We start from the raw sequence: 21,486 nt of genomic DNA, 5'->3' as shown, positions 1-21,486 counted from the left end.
TCCTCCTGCTCATGTGGCAACATGATGAGCATTTGGAAGAAGCTGAGCCAAGTGAAAACACAACCTGCAGAACAGGTCACGTTTAAATATTCTGCTATTGAAGAATATTAAAAACTCCAGATTAAGGAGGAGTGTTGTAAGACATTAATTAATGCTTGTAAATCACTCTGAAATACTTGGATAAAAGATGGCACCAAAAGTGTTGCCACATGCCTTGGTGCTTCTAGATGTGCACAAGCCCTCACATCTTGTTTTGCGCTGTGGATGTTTTAAAGCATCCAAAATATCATCGCTGGATGGATTTAGTGTTTGAACACGGCAGAGAAACACTGAGGATGCCTGAATCCTGACTAAGAGCTCAAGCAGACACCTCAGTATAAATAGACTGAAATATCTACATTTCTTCATGTCTGAATCCAAGAGCTAGTGGTGGCTCACCAAGTCTAGTTACCAAGCTGATCGCTGAATTCGCACAGCTCAGGCAGCTTGGCAGCTTTGCTCAGCCTCGACTTGGCTGTGTGTTCACGTGTGCGAAATGGCTTCTACAGAACAGTCCTTCCAATCACATCCCCAAAAAACTTCCACCCTGGCCTCAAGCAGCCTGGAAAGGAAGGTATCTGGAATCCCTCACCACCTATCTGGCCAGCGGAATGGGCTGCCCAGGGAGGTGGTGGAGTCACCATCACTGGAGGTGTTTAAGAGGAGACTGGCTGAGGCACTTGGTGCCATGGTTGAGTTGATGAGATGGTGTTGGGTGATAGGTTGGACTTGATGATCTCAAATGTCTTTTCCAACTTGGTTAATTCTGTTCTATCTGGGGTTAATGAATAGGATAAGCAGTTTTCAGACAGCTTGGGACTTCTGGTTTATGCAGGCACAGAGTTTTATAAAACACAGAAAAGAAAGGGCAGCAGTAAGGGCCTTATGCTTCCCACAGTGATTTCAGATCTCAAAGGCACGTCTTCCTTTTTATTCAGCAACAAGCATGGCATCCATTAAAGGAAAAGCATAGTATCACCAAAGTCATGAGGGAGCAGAACCATTGTGCTTAACTGGGATAATTTAGAACAGAATCATAGACTGGCCTGGGTTGGAAGGTACCTTTAAAGCTCATCCAGCCTAACCTCCCAGCACTGAGCAGGGACATCTTCAATCAGAGCAGGTTTTGCAGTGCCCCATCCAGCCTAACCTGGAATGGTTCCAGGGATGGGGCATCTACTCCCTCTCTACTCTAAATCTTCATGTTTTAGTTTTAAACCATCACCCCTTGTCCTGTGCTAAAGCATTTTCTTTAGAGGCACACAAATACCACCGATATACTCATCTTCCCCAGAAGCTGAGAATACTGGAAATTACCCAGGGGCAAGTGTCAAGAAAAAAAGGGACAATCTCTTTTCATTTGTGTCCTGTGATAGAAAAGGGGCAATGGATACAAACTGGGACCCAGGGAATTCCACCTCAGTGTGGGGAAAAACTTCTTTGCTTTAAGGGTGATGGAGCACTGGAGCAGGCTGCCCAGAGAGGTTGTGGAGTCTCTTTCTCTGGAGACCCTCAATACCCATCTAGATGCATTCCTTTGTGACCTGTCCTAGGTGATCCTGCTCTGGCAGGGGGGGTGGATTCAATGATACCTGGAGGTCCCTTTGAGCCCCTACCATTCTGTGAGTCTGTGATCCATCCTTCCTCTCCCTCTCCCATTCCCAGCTCAGCACACGTGCCACTTGTAGCCATGTTCAGAGCACAGAGCATTTGCTCTGCCCCTGCACAGCTTGTAAAACAATGTCAGTGTTGTGCCCATCTTGGTAACTTTTGGAAGATATCTCCCTACAAACAAATACCGCAAGGCGCTGGCCTGTGGCAGCCAAAGGACAAACAATGATAGGAAACAGGAGTTTGTTGTGATTTGGAGGGAGGCTAAGCCAGCTGCCAGAGGCAGGAAGTCCAGCACTACACAAGCCGAGCACTCTGTTCTTCACAGCGGCCAGCACACACTTAATTAATTGGAAGTGATACGCTAAGCATGTACAGCCACCTATTAATGTCCTGTATTGGTGTGACAGCGCCTGAAAACGACCCTGTAAAACACACTCTGCATGTTGTGGCAACAGTTAGTCCCTGAGAAGCATGTCCAGCACGGGGATCACCACAGACCCATCTTTGACCATGTGCCCCACGTCCGGGAACAGCAGTGGCGTGTCAGGTGGGCAGGATGAGTTAGGTGATTCTTCTCCTCTACTCTGATCTCATGAGATCCCACCTGCAGCACTGCATCCAGTCTTGGTGCCTCCAACACAAGAAGCACATGGAGCTGCTGGAGTGGGTCCAGTGGAGGCCATAAAGATGACCAGAGGGCTGGAGCACCTCCCCTATGGGGACAGGCTGAGAGAGTTGGGCTGTTAAGCCTGGAGAAGGCTTCAGGGAGACCTTAGAACAGCCTTCCAGTACATGAAGGGGGGGCTACAAGAAAGATGGGGAGGGACTTTTTATGAGGGCTTGTAGTGATGAGGGGAAATGGATTGAAGTTTGAGGAGGGAAGATTTAGAATGGAGATTAGGAATAAATTCTTTCTAGTGATGATGGTGAGACACTGGAACAGGCTGCCCGGGGAGCTGTGGATGCCCCCTCCCTGGAGGTGTTCCAAGGTAAGGTTGGATGGGGCCTTAAGCAACCTGGTGCAGTGGAAGGTGTCTCTGCTCACGGCACGGGGGGTGGAACTGGATGATCTTTAAGGTCCCTTCCAACCCACACCATCCTATCATTCCGTGGCTGAAGTGGAGGTGTAGGAGATGCATGCTTGACATGGCTGTTAGCACCTGCAAGCCTCACCCCAGGTCTCACTGCCTCTCTGGGATGGGCGGGGCAGGGGGTTCCCCCTTACCTGCAAAAGGCCGCAGTGAGGGAGAAAAGCCCCCGAACACGCTGCGAAAGGTGAATTAATAATGACGGGGGGGGGCGATGGACCGGCAGGCGCCAGCTCTTCTCTTTAGGCGCCGGCAAGGGCCGGGCACAGCGAACAGGTGCCCACGGGCGGCGCGGCCAAGCCAAGCCAAACCAAGCCAGGCAAGGCAAGGCAAGGCAAAGCCAGGCCAGGCCCGTCTCTCGCACCTGCCCGCCCGGTACGGCGGACGCCAGCAGCGTTTAAGCGAGGCGAGAGGCGACAATAACCGGGCCGCACCGACCTTCGCACCGGCGGGGCGGGGCTGCGTGTGTTGGGGGGGGGCAGCGCCCCAGCGCGGAGAAGCGGGGCGGGCGGGGCCGCACCCAGGGGCGGGCGGGCTGATGGGTGGGCGCGGGCACGCGTGTGCGCGCCCGCAGGTAGGGGCGGGGGGGAGCGCGCACTGCGCTCCGCCCCCGGCCGAGGGAGGGGAAGTGGGCGGGGCCAAGAGGGCCCTGCCGCGGGCCGTGAGTGGGCAGCTCGGCTGTCAATCCGGGGCGGCGCGCGGCCGGCGTGGTTGTGGGAAAGGAGGGGAGGGTGGGGGAGGGGAAGGGGGGAGGAGGAGAGGAAACAAAAACAATCGTCCGGGCGCCGCCATCTTGGGTCCGTTCTCCACGCCACACAAGTGAATGGGTAGATATGAAATTACCACAGGGGAGCAGCAACGGCAGCAGGGTACGGAGGGCTGTTCCGAGCTGCCAGCGGGACTCGGGAGACGCTAGAGACGGCTCCTGCCACCGCCGCCGCCCAGAGAAAATCCGCGGGCTCGGCCTTTTCTCCTCGCCAACCCCTCAACTGCACTCCTGGAGGGACAAAGTTGGTTTCAGCCGCGCTGCCTCTGCCGCCCGGGAGACGAGAGAGTTGCGTTCAGCAGCGGCTTCCTCGGAGCCGGGAGTGAGCCGGGGTCAGAGTTAGGGGCGAGGGTGACGAGGGGATTCCTCCCCCCTCCACCCTTTGGCCGGGGCTCGCCGTGTGGGAGGCACGCGGGGAAGCCAGCGGAAGTCCAGCAGCAGGCTTCGCCTCCCCACCCCTGCTGTTCCTTATTCCTTTCGCCTAAAAGGAAAAAGAAAAGGAAAAAAAAAAAAAAAAAGGAAAAGACAAGAACTGGATTGAGTGGGGGCCGACGGCCATCTGGGGTCTGCGCTTGAACAGCAGCGGCAGCAGCGGGGCGGGCGGAGGTGCGGCGAGAGGGAAATGTGTCGGTGAGGAGTTGGGAGAGGAGCTCGCATCCAGCCGAAGAGTCTCCAGCAGCAGCTTGCTCCGCGGGAGAGGAGTCCGGAGAGCTGCTGCCCGCCCAGCCAGCGCCGAGGCACCCGCCGCATCCTCCCCGCTGCCTCGCTCACCTCCGCGCTTCCCGAGAAGCTGAATTCCCCTCCAAGCAGGCAATCGAGGAAGGAAGGATTTGCCACAAAGAATCTGCCACCCTCCTCCCCAGCGGCTGGATACTGATTTTTTATTTTTCTTTTTTTTTTCTTTTCAGTCACTCTTCAGTGTTTAAATACCAAATATAGCCTCTTGGGGGGGGGTGGGGGGTGGGGGGGGAGGGGATGGAAATCTCGTAGAAGAATTGGAAATCTTGCTGGGATTCGGGAGTGCTGGTGTTACACGGCTCGGGAGAAGGAGCGCGGAGGGGAGAGGAGCGGCTCTCGCTGACTGCCGGAAGGACTGGAAGAGATTTGCCACTTTGCGGGGAGCCCGAAGGTTGGTTTGGTACCAAACTGTTCTTTCTCCCCCTTTTCGTCTTCTGGTTAACACTAAATCCTGCAGCATTAAAGAAAACCGAAGACTTGCCCACGTGTAGCCGGTGGCTCGCTGCTTTGTGTCTTTGGTTTTGTTTTGGTTTTTTTTTTAAGGTGATTTTCCTCAAGAAACTGACAAAACTTCCTCCCTTCACCCGGAGGCTTTTTGAGGTCTAGAACTGGAATGGAGCTGCTTCGGTCCCAAACACTACACGTTGTCTGAGGGGAGCCAGGACGAAAACATCGTGTTTGCTGATCGTGATACGACTCCCCAACGCTGGGCACCCACCAGGGGTGATGCTTCACGGAGCTTGATGTGGAAAAGTGAAGTCGGAGAGTGCTCAGAGACTTCATCGTGTCCAGCAGCTTAATTGTTGACTTGCTTTATTTTCCTTTCCTTTTTTTTTTTTTTAATTGGATTCGTAGCATACTTTTATGAATTAAATTTTGCCACCGTTTGTACAGAAGCCAAATGACACGTGTGTTTTGAAGCACGGTTCCAAATACATCCATCCATCCATCCATCCCTCAAACCGGATTCTCGCTAGGAAGAGTCGGAGGGAGCTCGCCAGAGCCTAAAGAAATCTGATTTTACTCTTTTTCCTGAACACTTAACCTGCTGCAGAAATGTTGCTATAGATCGCTTTATAGCGGTTCCGCAAGAAGGGAGATTTTTTTCCGGCTTGCAGGACCTAGGAAACTGGATGCTTAAAGTCACTTAAATGTTTTAACAGCGTTGGAAAATGGGAGCTGCTACTAAGTTGGCGTTCGCTGTTTTTCTTATCTCTTGCTCTTCAGGTAAGTGACGGATCTTGGTTTTTTTTTACATGCAAGGCTTTGGGTTCAGTGCTTGAAGGCTTGAAATAACTTTGTGCGTTAGCAGGAATGAAGGGAAATATTTCTTCTTTTTGTTTTGTGTTTTTTTTTTTTCAGGTGATAAATGTTTGGGGAAGGTGGGGTCTGTAAAGGCAGAAGGTGGTTTTGTTGTTTCTCTGTAACATTTATGTAAGGAGTACTTTTAAGGCGTGCGGCGCTCGGATCTCTGCTCAATTGTGTGGAACAAATGGGGAGACATGACCACCTAGTGTCACATACAGTAATCCGGCAGTGCAATTTACTGGTGCTTCATGGCTTTTTAAATAAGAATAAGCCAGCTTGAACTACTCTTAACTTCCATTAGATCTCTCATTCCGCACCATTCACTGGTGAATGGCAACCTTCTTTAATGCTTCATTAGTTTACAATAGGTCCCACTCTGACGGCATCAGCTCGTCCTTTAATGATGGCAAGGGGGGGTGGTGGATGGTTGGATGTATATGCACAGAATTGGGCAGAAAAAGTCGAGTTTCAGCTGCTAAACAATAAGCAGGAAGGCTTTGTGTTTCGCTACTCAAGACATCACTGCCTCGTAGTGGAAAAAAGGGAAGAAAAAAGGAAAGCTGCACCTGTTCTTTTTAAACCAGTAAAACTTGAGCTTCAAAGGCCAGCTCTCGAGTCCTGAGAGGCCAGCGGGGTGTGAAAGCTTCCTCTCGCTGCTTTGGGAGGAAAATGGTTGTGGGAGCAACCAGTGGTTGGGGGAATTGTTGGTATAGTTCCGCTGGAAGCGCCAGCAGTTTCACACACGAGCTATTAGGTGTGTAACGGGTCTAATAGTATTTTAAGTAGCGAGCCTGGCACTTTCTGCTGGCGCTTTCGATGTGTATGGAGTCCTCTGGGTAGGTCTGGGTATGATCTTTCTGTGCAAAGATACATCCTTGCTTGTCAGCCTGAAAGCTAGCAGAGAAGTGCTCAGCTTTCCAATGCAACCAGTGTAAGGCACTAATGAGAGCCATATAACAATGCCTTTTAAAATTTCAGTGTTATAATGCACAGGATTTTGCTGAACAGGACGTTTTCTTGTGGTTAGTAAATGGATAGTCTAGTCTTATGTCTGTAGTGGTATTGATCAATTCCGTGTGCACTAAATGTGCTGTGAAATGGTGTGCGCTGCCAGAAATAAACCAAGAGAAAAGAATCCGTTTTGTTCTAAGCAGATAAATAACAAAGCAGGTTGAGGATAGACAGAGCTCTGTTTGGGGCTCTTTTTTTTTCATTAGGGTAGTCCATTTCTATGAACTAAAACACGATTTCTTCTGGCAGCTTGGTCTTGCAGTAGAAGCATATCTTCCATCTTTTCTTAATACTTTATTTTTTAGTTACTCGACCAACATTCCTCTTAATGCAGGAATATTTTCTATAAGGAAACTTCCCTTTCCCTCCCCCCAATCACTGACAGTTCCTGAAAGACTTGATGCCATCTGCTCCTCATGTCTGTCTCTCCCTTCCTTGTCCTTCTATTAAGATCTTTTTGCCTGGAGCACAGAATAGTGATCCTGTTGACACTACCTGTCCTCACTATTAAAAAGCATGGTTAAGCAACAAACACCCCCCCCACCCCCCCATCTTTTCTTTTAGCATTTCTTGCTCGGGTTGCTCTTGTGAAGTTAAATGTTTGTCTTGTGAAGATGGAATTCATCTTTGCTAAATGAGCAGGAAACTGGCTGCAATTCGGGCTGCTTCTCATGGTAATGACATTGTTGTGGTGGTTTTTCCAGTATTACACGTTAAGTGTTCCGGTGTTCAACAACTGTTAAATTATTTTCTCCTTGCCTAAGAAGGTGTACAGCATCTCCAGTCCTGGGGTAGGTCTGGAAATGCATAAATTGAACAGTAAGCTTTGGCTTTTACCATCAAAATCATAAGGTTATGTAAGCTTTTCTCACCAAGTGCAGACATTTCTTCTATCAGCTATGACTATTTCACTTGCAAATTACACCTGATCAGTTGGTTCTGGTATCATCATCAGTAAAAGAAGGGTTTTTCCACCCCCCCCAGTCTTTAATGTGAAAGAAGGTCTGCCAAAGCAATATTTAAGGAGGTTGGCAGTAGCTGAAGTATCACAGTATAACTAAGGTTGGAAGAGACCTCGAGGATCATCGAGTCCAACCTATAAACACAGACCCCATGACTAGACCATGGCACCAAGTGCCACGTCCAATCCCCTCTTGAACGCCTCCAGGGATGGTGACTCCACCACCTCCCTGGGCAGCCCATTCCAATGACGAACAACTCAGCTCGGTGAAGAACTTTCTCCTCACCTCGAGTCTAAACCTCCCCTGGCGCAGCCTGGGACTGTGTCCTCTTGTTCTGGTGCTGGTTGCCTGGGAGAAGAGACCAACCCCTTCCCGGCTACAACCACCTTTCAGGTAGTTGTAGACGGCAATGAGGTCTCCCCTGAGCCTTCTCTTCTCCAGGCTAAAAGTCCTAGAGCTCAGGTGTGAAGAAGTCTTTCTCCCATCTGCTGTTTCCAGCCATCCTGAGTGTGTGGCTGGAAAGAGAAGTTGGTTTTCTTTTAACTGCTTTTTGTTTGCAGCTCTCTTCTGCGGGTGTTTACACAACCAATTAATACTACCGTTCTTTAAATAGGTGAAAATGTTGTGGGTCACTTTTCCGTGTGACAAATGTGGAAGCGGTCTTTAGGTGGAAGGCATTTCATTTCACTCTCTAGACTGCTGCATGAAATCCTCTGAATGCACTTCACATGGATTGCAATTTCCAGTGAAGCTGCTTATCTCTAAGGAAGAGAAAATATTTCCCCCTTCTGACTAAGATATTTGCAAAAGAGCATCTGTGTTATGTTATTAGGCTGTAAAATATTTGTAGCTGGTTGGATAAAAGTGGGTGTAGGTTTGCACCCATTTGTGCCAGTTGGAGAGGATGAGATAAATGCCTGTTAACTAAACATGAAAACAAAGTGCCTGGGTCAAGGTTCTCCTTGTGCCCTCTAATAAACTTTTATATAAACCTGTGTGTGTTTCTGATGAGTGGAAGATCCTGAAGTCATAATGAAATACTTAAGAACAACTCAGTATGCTGCTTGTGACTCTCCTGTAGGTGAGGCAAGATTGTATGTGAGCTTAAAAGAGAAAAATAATACATAAACCAGCTTGTTCATCAAAGAACACCTCTTGAGATATCATCTCTCTTCTCCCCTCCTCCGAGGAAGGGTGTTTCTGTTGTCCTTCAGTTTTTTCCCTCCTTGCTGAGTCCTACTTTATGAGATTTCAGGAGCAGAGAGTGTCTGCTCTGATAATTTCCTGTGGTGTTTCTCCATTTATACCCTCACCAACTGAAAACGTGGGAGATGTGGAAGTAGTGGCTTGCTTTAACCAACATCCTCTGTTGTGGCTCCTACAGTTTTTAATATCTCATAGTTCCTTTCTGGTACTTTTCCAATTCCATGCTTCCCAAGCCTATTTTCCTCTCCTGAGTTACCTGCTCAGCCTTTGGGACCTTTGGTATCATCATCAAAGTCGCTCTGCACTTCTGAGTCTTAGCGGGGGGACAAGACATAGATTAGCTAAAACTCCCATGAACTTCACACTACAATTCACTTAAGCAGAAGAAAACACATTGGAAGAGTCTTGGTCCTCTCTTTTTTTCCCCAATACTGGATCGTTCTCAGGAGGTCTTCACTCATTTTGTGAAAGGAAATGGCATATCAAAGACCTCAGTAGTTGAAGCATCACTTTCACTGCATGGAGAATGTTTTCATTCTGTGATATTTTAATTTGTTGTCCTATCTCCCACCGATTATTATCAGGGCAAATGATTTTTTTTCTTAATTTCTCCCCCCCCCCCCTTTTTTTTTTTCCCCCCCTCCTTCATAAACATCTAGATGGAATTCTAAAGCCCAAGAAACTGCTACGCCTCCAGAAGCTGCCTGGTTGGGTGTTCTGAAGGAATTGAGGGATGGGAGATGACTTCCTCCCCTCCCTGCCCCCCATTGAATTTTATTAGTGAAACTCTTTTGCGTGTCCTTTGATTAGGATTTCGATAGCACTTAAAAATGCTGCCCAAGGTTTAGGAGAGTTGGTTGTGAACTTGTCTCTGCTGGTATGTTCTCTGCAAGCTGTCCATGACTGTGGTTGGACTCTAATCGCTTTATTGCACAGCAGAGCAATAAACCACTTCAGACTTAGTACTGCTTTTAAAGTAAAATCCTGCTCAAGATTCCTTTTTTATGAGTGTACATGTTTTTGTGTACTTGGGCAGTACCCCAGCACTCCTGATGCTGCTGTTGGGAGAGCAGGACTTGCCAACCTACTTCAGGCTGTTTTCATGCTTGGAAACATTTGCATAGAAGTAAATGTTGTGGGGCTTACAAAGTTTCGTGGCTCCAGCTTGACGTTGTAACTGTGATTACAGATCAAAACTCTGTTACTACTCCTATTGTAATCTGTTAATACTTAACAACAGTTATAAACTCTAAATCTTCTGGGGTATGAAAAATAGCTGCTAATGCAGCCTCAGAACACGCAGCTGTAGCTGTAGTAGTGTTCTGCTTAACAAATGTTTCCAGAGAGGTGCTGCTGTCATGGCTTTATTTGCAGGTCAGCCCTTCAAACCCACGGCTTTTCTTGCAGGACAACTTGAAGTAATTTTACTTGAATGCTTAAGGTGGCAGGGGGGAGTGTTTTGTGTGAGGGGGGAGTGTGTTGTGTGAGGGGAGAGCTGTTTTAGCTACATGGGGGTGCAAAAAGTAACTACTGCTGCTGCGAATAACAGTTTTCAGCTGGTTTTAATGGAGAAAATGTGAATGCTGCTTCTATTTCCCTCTCACTTTTCTGGAATTTGGAAGCAAAATCCCTTAGGTGATGGTTGGAAGGATTTTTCAAATGAGCATTTGCAAGTAAGGGTAGACAAATAGTTGTGATTTATTTTCTATCTAACCATTTGCTTCAAGTAGGGAGGAAATTGACAGCAACTTCTGTTCTTACCAGTTCTCTCTTACTTTCCAGCCTTCTACACTTCTACTTTTCACAATCCCTGGCTTTCAGCTCCCACAACTTCCTTCCCTTTGAAATAGGAATTAATTTCTATTCCAGATAATTATTACAAAACTCTTGCACTGTGGACACAATTTGCAAATTGAATCTTTTGGAAACCAGTCTGATTGGGAGCCAAGATACAGCAAGTTTTGGGTACTTACCCCTGGGAGAATCTGGAGAACAGTCATTATAACATGGTGTGTAAAAAGAGAGAGGTTGACAAGGAATCTGATGGTGGAAGAGAATTCTTGGTGGAGGGGAGATGCATTTTCACCACTTAATTAACAGAAAACAGATTAATGCAAGTGTCTGCTCGAGCTGGTTGGTGGAATACATGGTCTGTTAGCTCTCTGATGTGCCTGAAAATGAGAACTCTTTAAAAAGATCAAGAAAATTACCAATTTTACAGCCAAGTTCTTGCATGATGAAATTTTAATCTGTTTTTGTTGCCTTGGTGCTTAAAATTCAGCACATCTTATTTCCTGTTATTTCCATATGGAAATTGAAGTGTTGCTTGATGCCGGTGACTTTCTGTGGCATCTCTTATCTTCTGTTCCCTGCACTGCCTGTGTGGTGCTGGAGGTTTTTTCTTAGAAACAGTCTGTGACTGTGATGCCAAACAGCAGAGCATATTTAGGCTTAATCCCACAGAAAATGAATATTTACTGCCATGTTGTTTACATTGCAGATCTTTGTGGCTAAGAAGCCGAAACCTGCATCAGATACATCAAATACTACAGTTGTTGGTAGAGAGAGAGAGAGCAGAGAAGGGTTCACCCGCTGCAGTAATTGTTGTAATAGTTTCACAGTGCAGCAAACCTCGCTGAGAGAGGTCAACATTCATGGTTTGCTTCTGAATTTCCCCAGATAGAGCTGTAAGTGGAAGCAAGTAGTCTGGCTAGTGGGGAAAAAAAAATATAGACCATTTGCTTTCTAACAGGAGGTATAAGTCTTTGGTTATGTGGTTAGAGGTATTTGAGAAACACTTGGAAATGAGGGATGCATTTGTGGGAAGACTGCCTGCTCCTGCAGCCAGAAGCAGCTAGAGGTACCACTGGTATTGTTAGGATGGCATCCACTGAGGGTGGGCCTTGGAGGTGTGAAGTACTTCTATGGACCCACCTCTAGTTAGTGCTGTCCCAATCCACTGAATTGCTTTACGCAGTTCAGTGGAAGAAGGTATCTTCTCTTTTAATCTGAGCTCCCGTTCAACACTTCTCTCAAATTAATCCCATCTCCAGGCTCACCATCAAGGCTGAGGGAGGGTGGTAGTCTTCACCTCTATGGCACTTTCTTTATCATGGTCTTCCTGATGAACTCTTCTGCTGCTTTTGGGCAAAGCTGCTGTTAAAGAGAAAATGAGCAAGTGACACACTTGGGTTGATGCCAACGAAGGTCCAAGGGATGGCTGTGGAACCTAGAGTCTTGGTGGTTTCGCATTGTAGCAGTGAAAGAATATTGAGTCCAAATTGCCCATTTGTTGGTTTGGGAGAGTGAATTAAGTACGTTGCTGGATTCTAAACCCTTGCCTTGTAGCATTAATATTCTTATGTTCTTCTCATTAAATTGGTGCAAGGTGATCTTGTTTCCACCAGGATGCAAAGGTAGTCCAAAATTGTAATTAATTTCAGTGTTACTGAGTTACTGAGAAGCCTTGTGAGTAAGTATGGAACTACACTGACTTGACCTTCATATGGTTTGGGGTCCCTTCAATTGACAAGAAGGCTGTATGTTGAAGTAATTCCAGTGGCTACATACCACCTTTTGCAATTGCTTATTTTGTTAAGGTGTAATTTCTGAAGCTGTAATTAGGTGCTGATTGAACTCACAATGCTGAAACCAGAATGTAATTAAAAGCAAGCCCCTGTATACTCTGAACTGCAATGGCTGTGGAAGAAATGCCAAAATAGGTTTATTTTTCATTGCTTTTTATAAGTCTTTAATTACATGAGGGAAACATTGCCTGTAGTTGGTGAATTGAGCTGACTGAAAGGTAAGATGCTCTAGAAGAATCAGCATTTCACAGATGCTAGCTCTTAGCTACAATGAGGAGCAAGGATATTTTTCCAGCTTCTTTTGTTTTTTCAGCTTCGAGGTACTCATCAACTAAGCTGGAATGAATGAACATCGTATTTTGCAGATACCAAGGGTAGATATTGATGAGCACTGGTCTGACCCCCTCTGGGGCTGCTCTTCTCCAGGCTCCACAGCCTCAGGGCTCTCAGCCTTCCCTCCTCACAGAGATGCTCCAGGCCCCTCAGCATCTTTGGAGCCTCCAGTAGTTCCCTCTCTCTGTTGACTTGCAAAGCCCAGAACTGGGCACAGTACTCCATATGTGGCTTCCCTAGGCCAGAGTAGAGGAGAAGCAGAACCTCTTGACCTGCTGGTCAGACTCTTCTTAGTGCACCCCAGGATTCCACTGTCTCTAACAATAACAGCAAATCAGTTGTTTTACTTTGTTAATTCTTAACATTGGCATAGTTTAAAGCTCATGAGTGAATGGTTGAGACCTCTGATTTAATTTGAAGGTTTTGTTTTCAGTATAATCGTTCTGTAGAGTAAGAGTCTGTATTGCTCAAATCTTTGTTGCTTTTCTGTAGCTTCAACACTGCACCTTCCATTCCTAAATGGAGCATGTTCTGTGTGTTGTCACTTCACTAGAACAGTTACTTTTTATAACTGAAGTTGCCAAGTTTCTTGTGGCAGAATGACTTAACTCCTTAGCCTGGAGAAAAGCAGCCTGCGAGAGGATCTTCTGGATGTTCAGCAAGAGTTGGAGGGTGGAGGAGCAGGAGGGTGGGATCTTCTCACTGGTGCCCAGTGACAGGACAAAGGGCAGTGGGCACAAGCTGGAACCCAGGAGTTTCCACCTGAACAGGAGGAGAAACTTGTTTGCTGTGAGGGTGCTGCTTCTATAGAATAGAATTAACCAGGTTGGAAAAGACCTGGAGCCTTGGAGTCCAGGGGAGGCCACAACAGTGATGCAAGGATTGGAAGCTCTTTGTTATGAGGCCAGGCTGAGTTTGGGGTTGTTCAGCCTGGAGAAGAGAAGGCTCCAGGGAGACCCTATTGGTTTATTGTTTGTTTAGATCCTTTTCAGTAACATCCTTGCCTTTTGAGCACCCAACCTTCTGCCTGTAGCCTCCCTGAGGTGCCTTACCCCACCTCTTCCAGTCCATAAAGGCATGAAACACGATGGGTCCCTAGGGTGGGTAGGCATTTGGGAGGCTCCACTTGTGATGCTTCCCATCCTGCTATGGACATGTTCCTCAGGGGAACTGTTCTGTTCCAGTTGTGCTCTGATTGTATCTCAGCCTTTATTTGCTAGTTGATTTTAACTTTGAGTTGCTTCCTTCCTTTAGGTGGCTTCCCAGCTTGTGATTTGGAGGAGGTTTGTAACTGAAGCCATAATAGCATGACCTTATTTTTTTTTTTCAGGTTCAGAGTTCTTATCTAGATAATGCTAATCTCTAGTTTCTAAATACTGCCTGAACCATCATTGTGGGCTTTATTCTCTCAGCTGTATTCTTGAGTACTTGGGTTTCAATAGCAGCATCTACACTGAAATTGAATCTGCCTTTTAAGAGTTACTTTAAACTGTAACCCATCATTTCATCAAGCCTTCCAAGATAGAAAACTCTTTCCTTCTAGGAATTTTTGGGGCAGATGAATATAAACAGGGCAGTGGTTTCATTTTGCTGTGAAGTGGATGAGACAAAATTAAACTTTGCAACAAGGAAGTGTTAATTTCACTAATTTTGGGTGGTTTTTGTCAGCAGAGGGTACAGCTAGTTCTCTTTCCTTCCCAGCAATTACATGATGGAAGAGTTTTCTTTAAATATTACCTTGTTTTAGGGTGGAAAAACAGTTAGGCTGTGAAAGTTGCCCACAGCTGCTTGCATTTCTGGAGTTTCTAATAATGATAACTTAGATCTGTTGTCATCACTTGTTTATAAACCTGCCTTAAAAGTGGGATAGATATAAGCACTGCTTAAACAGGGGAATCTTAATTTTCTGACCTTTAACTTTGGAAAGGGTCTGTTTGTCAAGCTCTCTTCAGAGGTAACTGTGTTCCATCAAGTTTAACACAAAGCCTGTCAAAAGGGTTGTCTTAAGTAGCTTTTTAAATGTTGGGCTTTGGTTAAATTGTAACTTCCTGTGGCACATACTGGGAGGGGGCAGATCCCAACAGATTAAGCTTCATCTGAGTTTGCCTGTTGAAAATGCTCCATATCAGTAGTGAGATCATATGTGCCACATCTGTACTGAGAGTGAGATATGCAACCATGACTAATTTGTGAGAGGTTATTGAAAGCCACAAGATGGTTTTACTTCTGTTCCTGCCCCTCAGATAAATTCCCCCTTCCCTAAATAAGAGAACAGCCCCAAACTCAGCCCTGAGGAGTAATTTACCAACACTGGAAAAACCCTCTGGAAAAAAAACCCAAACTAACTACTGAAGAGTTTGGTGAAATTCTTGTTTCTGCTTTAACTGCAGATAGAATAGAATAGAATAAACCAGGTTGGAAGAGACCTTCAAGATCATAGTGTCCAACCTATCATCCAACACCACCTAATCAACTAACCCATGGCACCAAGCACCCTATCAAGTCTCCTCCTGAACACCTCCAGTGATGGTGACTCCACCACCTCCCCAGGCAGCCCATTCCAATGGGCAATCACTCTCTCTGTGTAAAACTTCCTCCTGACCTCTAGCCTGAACCTCCCCTGGCACAGCCTGAGACTGTGTCCTCTTGTTCTAGTACTGGATGCCTGGGAGAAGAGACCAACCTCCCTTCAGGTAGTTGTAGAGAGCAATAAGGTCACCCCTGAGTCTCCTCTTCTCCAGGCTAAGCAACCCCAGCTCCCTCAGCCTCTCCTCACAGGGCTGTGTTCCAAGCCCCTCACCAACTTTGTTGCCCTTCTCTGGACTCGTTCCAGCAAGTCAACCTCCTTCCTAAACTGAGGGACCCAGAACTGGACACAGGACTCAAGGTGTGGCCTAACCAGTGCAGTGTACAGGGGCAGAATGACCTCCCTGCTCCTGCTGGCCACACTGTTCCTGATGCAGGCCAGGATGCCATTGGCCCTCCTGGCTGCCTGGGCACACTGCAGGCTCATGTTCAGCCTACCATCGACCAGTACCCCCAGGTCCCTCTCTGCCTGGCTGCTTTCCAGCCACTCTGACCTCAGCCTGATGTCCCTGCTGACTGCCGGGGGCTTGGATTAGATCACCTTTAGAGGTCCCTTGCAACCCAAACCATTCTATGATTAAGAAGTTTAGTTTTAGGATGAGGCCTGTGGGTCTGAGAAGCTGGGGTAAGAAGACTTGTGTCCATCTGGTAAGGCAGGAGGTAGGCAGGACTCTGTCTGAATCACATTTGATTAGATCAGAGGCTTTCAAGGAAGCCAAGGTGCCCAAGGGCTCACATTTTATTCCAGTGGATACAGTGAATCTCATGAAAAATCTTGATGCTCTGGTGTACAGCTGCATTTCTCCCAGTAGCTTAAAACCATTCTGATGGATGGCAAAGGAAGCAAAATTCATTTTGCTTGGTGCTTGTTCCTCCTAGTGAGGGAATTGTGCTTTGAGAAATGGAACTGAAATCCCATTCTCTCTCCCTCAAATGATTGGGATTTTTTTCTGTTCATTTTAAAACAAATTATATAAGTATTCCTTTAAGATGTTTGGAACTGCCTAGAAAATGCATTTGAATCATGTTTGCACCTATTGGGACACTTGCTCTGGAGATTTTGTTTGAGGAAGTGACACTTTCTCCTGTCCCTTACCCTGTTGAGTCCTATCAGATCCTTTGAAGGCAGAAACTTTTCTAGCATCCCTTCATATACTGATTGTGCTTTTTAGGGGCACCTGTGGAGAGGCTCACAGTAGATAATCAGCAAAAAAAGCCATCAATATTGGAGTAAGAACCTTCTATGGCACAGCCTAAGGGGAACCATCTTCTAATGCTGCCCAGAAGGCAAGTCATGTCCAAGGCTGCATCAAGAGGAGTGTGGCCAGCAAGACAAGAGAGAATTCTGCCTCTTTGCTTTGTGAGAACCCCCACCTCAAATACTGCATCCAGCTCTGGTGTCCCCATCATAAGAAGGACAGGGAGCTGTTGGAGCAAAGGCTGCAGCACCTCTGCTATGAGGATGAGCTGAGGGAGCTGGGATTGTTCAGCCTGGAGAAGAGAAGGGAGCTGGCAGCTGCCTTCCAATACCTAAGGGATCCTACAGGAATGCTAGAGAGGGACTTCTCATAAGGGTGTCTAGATATAGGACAAGAAGGAAGGGTTTGCAGCTGAGGGAGAGTAGGTTTAACCTGGATCTTAGGATGTTTTATGTCAGCCTAGTCAAAGCATGAAGCTTCTTTCAAGAGGTAATGTATAACACATCTGCTTGGACAGTGAAAACCTTACCACCTGAGTGCTAGCAGACTTTAGTATGTGAGAGAAACTGTGGATGACAAGATCTAATTTCTTCATATGGAGAAATAAAAATGTGTTTGAACTTGGTTTTGGTAAGCTTCTGAGATATTCACAGCCTAACACAGTATGCCCTGGGGGAGCCTTAGTTGTCCATCTGAGCTCTTCTTCCCACTGTCTTCCTTCTAGCCAAAGTCAGTGCAGTATTTCTCTGAGAGAAGCTTGTTTGCAGGCTCAGTGCTTGCTGGAAAACCCCATTATTCACATGGACTGACACGTTCAGCATGCAGTAGGTTGTAGGCTTTGATAGGAACTCTTGGAACATTGCTAATCAACTGTGAAACCCTTGTGGATAACGAAGCAGTTGAGTGTCTAGCAAGTGTCAGAGTGTGCTTGGTTGATGGTATCATTAGACAGGAGAGTTGAGCAGAAAAAGGAATTCTGAACAGAGCTTCGGTAATGAAACCAAGTTTTAGAAGCAAGCCAGCAAAGTTCATGCTTATTAATTGTCCCTCCAGTAAATCAGCCAGCTTTGAAAAGCAGCTAATTAGCTTCTGCTTGTCCAGAAGGGCTCTTTGAGTTGCACCTATGGTTGAAGGTGACAGCAGGTACTTCTTCATGTAGCCATTCATGGCAGCTTGTCCTGCTGTCATCTAAACCAGGGGGATTTCCTTCTCTGTGGAAGCTCTTGTTTCTCTGTGTGGTAGGAATTTGGGTGGTAAGAAGTTAAAGTTTCTTTGCCCAGGCATCTTTGTAGTGAAAATTTCTCTAGAATGGCACTTTCAGATGATATTCCTAGCTCGAAGTGACCTTCTGTATTTGCCATAGGGTGAGGAAGACTGTGCAAATGATCCACACTAGAGAAAAATGTACAATCTTGGCAGTGTTGGGGTCCTGTCTGGGGTGTTTAGAAAACACCTGCTTGGAGAACTGAGACATTTCCTCCTTGTACCCTCTTCCTCATCCACATACAGTGTGGCCAGCAGGAGCAGGGAGGTCATTCTGCCCCTGTACACTGCACTGGTTAGGCCACACCTCGAGTACTGTGTCCAGTTCTGGGCCCCTCAGTTTAGGAAGGAGGCTGACTTGCTGGAGCGAGTCCAGAGAAGGGCAACAAAGTTGGTGAGGGATTTGGAACACAGCCCTGTGAGGAGAGGCTGAGGGAGCTGGGGCTGCTTAGCCTGGAGAGGAGGAGACTCAGGGGTGACCTTATTGCTGTCTACAACTACCTGAAGGGAGGATGTAGACAGGCAGAGGTTGGTCTCTTCTGCCAGGCAGCCAGCACCAGAACAAGAGGACACAGTCTCAGGCTGCGCCAGGGGAGGTTTAGGCTGGAGGTCAGGAGGAAGTTTTACACAGGGAGAGTGATTGCCCATTGGAATGGGCTGCCTGGGGAGGTGGTGGAGTCCCCATCACTGCAGGTGTTCAGGAGGAGACTTGACAGGGTGCTTGGTGCTATGGTTTAGTTGGTTGTGTGGTGTTGGATGATAGGTTGGACGTGATGATCTTGAAGGTCTCTTCCAACCTGGTTTATTCTATTCTACATGCTTCATGGTGAAGTTGCTCTTCACTCCTGGCTCAGCCCTCATGCACCAGCCCCTTTGGCTTTCTGATACTGTGTTCAATTTGCTAAACTAGCAGAAGTGACTTGAAGAACCAGCAAGCAGGTTTCTGAAAGTAGCATGAACTGAGGAGAAGAGTTGGGGTTAAGGTTCCTTCTAACCCAAACCACTCTGATAGGAGCAAGGAAAGGTGGATGGGAAAAGGGCTGGCAGTGAGTCTGCATGAATTGGCCTAGGAAATGGATTATCTAGGGAAGATGAGACAGAGTTGAGTAGAATAAACCAGTAGAGTAGAGCTGCTCTGCATACATACCAGCTAAGAAAGGGACCTTTTCACTGGTCTGAAACTACTGGGGGAATTTGTATGGATATCTGAGGCTTGCATGTGAGGAAGAGCAGCAATCCATTGGTGAAGAGCTTTAATTGTCATCCCTCAGTGAAGCTGCACCCTCTTCCATTGCACTTGTGGATATTTCATAGGCAGCAGATGACTAAGTTCTCATACATATGGAGATCGTGTCCCAAACTAGTTGAGCTGGAGCCTGTATCTGTGGAACCTGATTGAAAGGAATAGGTGCTAAAATTCACTCCCAGGTTTACTGGTAACAGTGAGGTGGGAAGTGAAGAGGAGCTTCATACTGATAACAGCAGACTGCAAAATCCAGTTGCATCCCAAAATGAAGAAAACAACTTGGAAATACTCTGCAGCATAATCTTAGTAGTATCTAATTTGTGGCACTCAAACTTTAACTGCAGATTGTCCTAGAAACTTATTCTGAGCGGGTAAGCATAAAACTGCTTGCAAAAACTCTGGAAAAAGTCTGATCCAAGCAAAGAATATAAACAGCACTACAGGGTTGAGAAATGATGGAGGAAGACTGTAAGAGAGGTCCTTAAAATAACGAGCCTCGTTTGATAATGCTTGAGTGTACTGAATTCAAAACACCAAACACAGCATCAATAATCACATCTGGTGGTTTTCACATCTCAGCTGAGCAGCCATGTAGCAGTTCCATCCAGGATCCTCAACTTCCCAGCCTGAGAGGAATCAATCTCATGAGCCTCCCTGAGATGCCAGGGGATCATGTAAGGAGCAGGCTATTCATCAGGAGCTTGTCATGTTGTTATCATTACAAGTCTGAGTGTCTCTAGGCCAGATGAGCAAGGAGGTGGAACCACAGTGGTCAGGAGTGCAGAGCAGTTAAACAATCACTGAATTGGCAGAAGCCCTAAGCCAGGGAAGTATTCCAGAGAGCAGGGCACACTTCCTGGAAAAAAAGATGTGGCTCTGGCAAGTCAGGGTGAGGTTGTGGTACCAGAGTTGAGCTGCCAACCAAGTCTTTGGGTCACCTACCTAAACTCAGCAGCCTTTTGTGAAGTAAGCCTCAGGCTTTTCTTAAGCATAGTTCAGACATTGGGTAGCTTTTAACCTTCCCTGGAACTCTACACGGAGGGCAGCTTCTGTGTTAAAATCCAAGCATGTTCAGATCAGCTTCCAAAAGATGGAGGAATCTCACATTGGGTGTTCTGTGAAACATGTTATCTTTGTTTCTTACCAGCCATGGTCTTCTCTAGCTCAGCACAAAACCTGTCTCCCTTGCAGAGAATTCCAAGGCTGCTATCTCCAGCATCCTGTTGCATTGGCTGCCACCAATTAACTAATGTTTAAGTTTCTTTCTGTTTAAACAAAGCAGAACTTAAAGCCTTTGTTCTCTGAGGTGATGGCTTCTGCTGAGGCCATCTGGGTTAACACAGTGACTTGGTACCATCAGAAAGCAGAGGCCTCCATCTATGTTGTTTTTACTGCCCACCTTCCCTCTGCTGAAGCTGTTCATTCTTCTGCTGGCCATATAGGGGTCCTTTATGATGCACACTTTGCTGTTCCAATCAAAATCTCCAGCCTAGGCTCCCAGTCCTTGAAAAGTGTGTATTTATTGCTGGAGTTGTGGGCTTGTTTTAGGAACTGAAGTGTCTTACAGAAAAAAAATCAGTAACTTGTGGAGGTAGGACAAGTTAATGGCAGTGGAAGCAGGCAGGACAGCTCTGGCTCTCACACTCTTCATATCCTTTTCTAGCATTCCACACACAGAAAGCACTTTGCCTCTGGTTGTGAACTGGTCTTCAGCCAGTTTGGCACATTGGAACAGCTTATTAGTGCAAGAGGAGGCGGCAGGGCTTTGGTGGGACTCATGTGAGCTGCTGTAGGATTGCAGCCACGGAGAAGCTGGGGCCACTGGAAATGAATGAGTGTAAAACTCCCTGGTCAGATGATCTTCAGTCTGTTGTGGAATCTGACAAGTGAAGGCTGGGCCACCTCTTGCTAGCTGCTGAGCTTTAGACAAAAAGCTGTGTTGTGGAATTTCCAGTCACTGCCTTCTACTGGAGAGGAAATTCTTCAATATGTGTATTCCTTCAAGCAAAAAAGTGTTGCTCATCGAAATGGATGGCCTCAAGTCTGGCAAGGAGGGTCTGGATGGAGGCATCATGGCTAGAAATCTCACTTCTGTGGGCAGGAACTTCTGTTTGTCATGCTTGCAGTTTCCTGATGATTGGCTTAGGGCAATTCTTGGCTCTTTGGTTAGGAGTCATCTATTTCTCCACTGACTGTACAGGAAGCTTGGGTACCCGGGTTCATGGTGTTGCCATGTGAGTCAAATAAACCATAGCTGGACTGATACTTCCACCTGAACTCTAGAACATCCTTGAAAAACAAACTTAACAAGGAACCTTTTGTTCTAAGGATGGCAGCTTGGGAAAAGTCAAGGGTTCTTTGTATTCAAATCCCCAGTCTTGTTCCTCCTGTAGGGACAGAACAAACCACTCCTAAGAATTGTCCAGGGAGAAGCTGAGTCAGTGGTACTGTTGGGCTACTGATTTACCAAGTATCTGCTGCTTATAGGTAATCATTGTCCTGGGGGTGGGGAGAAACCACAAACAAAACAACAACCAACC

At 46.6% G+C, this 21,486-nt stretch overlaps 1 protein-coding gene across 2 annotated transcripts in view; it reads left to right on the top strand.

Moving 5' to 3' along the window:
- The first annotated feature begins 4,466 nt into the window (after window positions 1-4,466).
- The window catches only part of ACVR2A (activin A receptor type 2A), an 82,733-nt gene continuing 65,713 nt past the window's right edge, over window positions 4,467-21,486 (top strand). For both annotated transcript variants that reach the window (XM_068158688.1, XM_068158687.1), the window contains exon 1: window positions 4,467-5,472. In XM_068158688.1, the coding sequence (XP_068014789.1) occupies window positions 5,418-5,472 (55 nt within the window). In that variant the 5' untranslated portion in view covers window positions 4,467-5,417. The remainder of the gene's footprint in view (window positions 5,473-21,486) is intronic.

Source organism: Melanerpes formicivorus, unplaced genomic scaffold, assembly GCF_026170545.1.
Source record: "Melanerpes formicivorus ecotype bairdi unplaced genomic scaffold, bMelFor1.0.p_v2 SCAF_41, whole genome shotgun sequence".
NCBI lineage: Eukaryota > Metazoa > Chordata > Aves > Piciformes > Picidae > Melanerpes > Melanerpes formicivorus.
The sequence above is the reverse complement of the archived record's forward strand: the minus strand, read 5'-3'. Positions and strand labels throughout refer to the sequence as shown.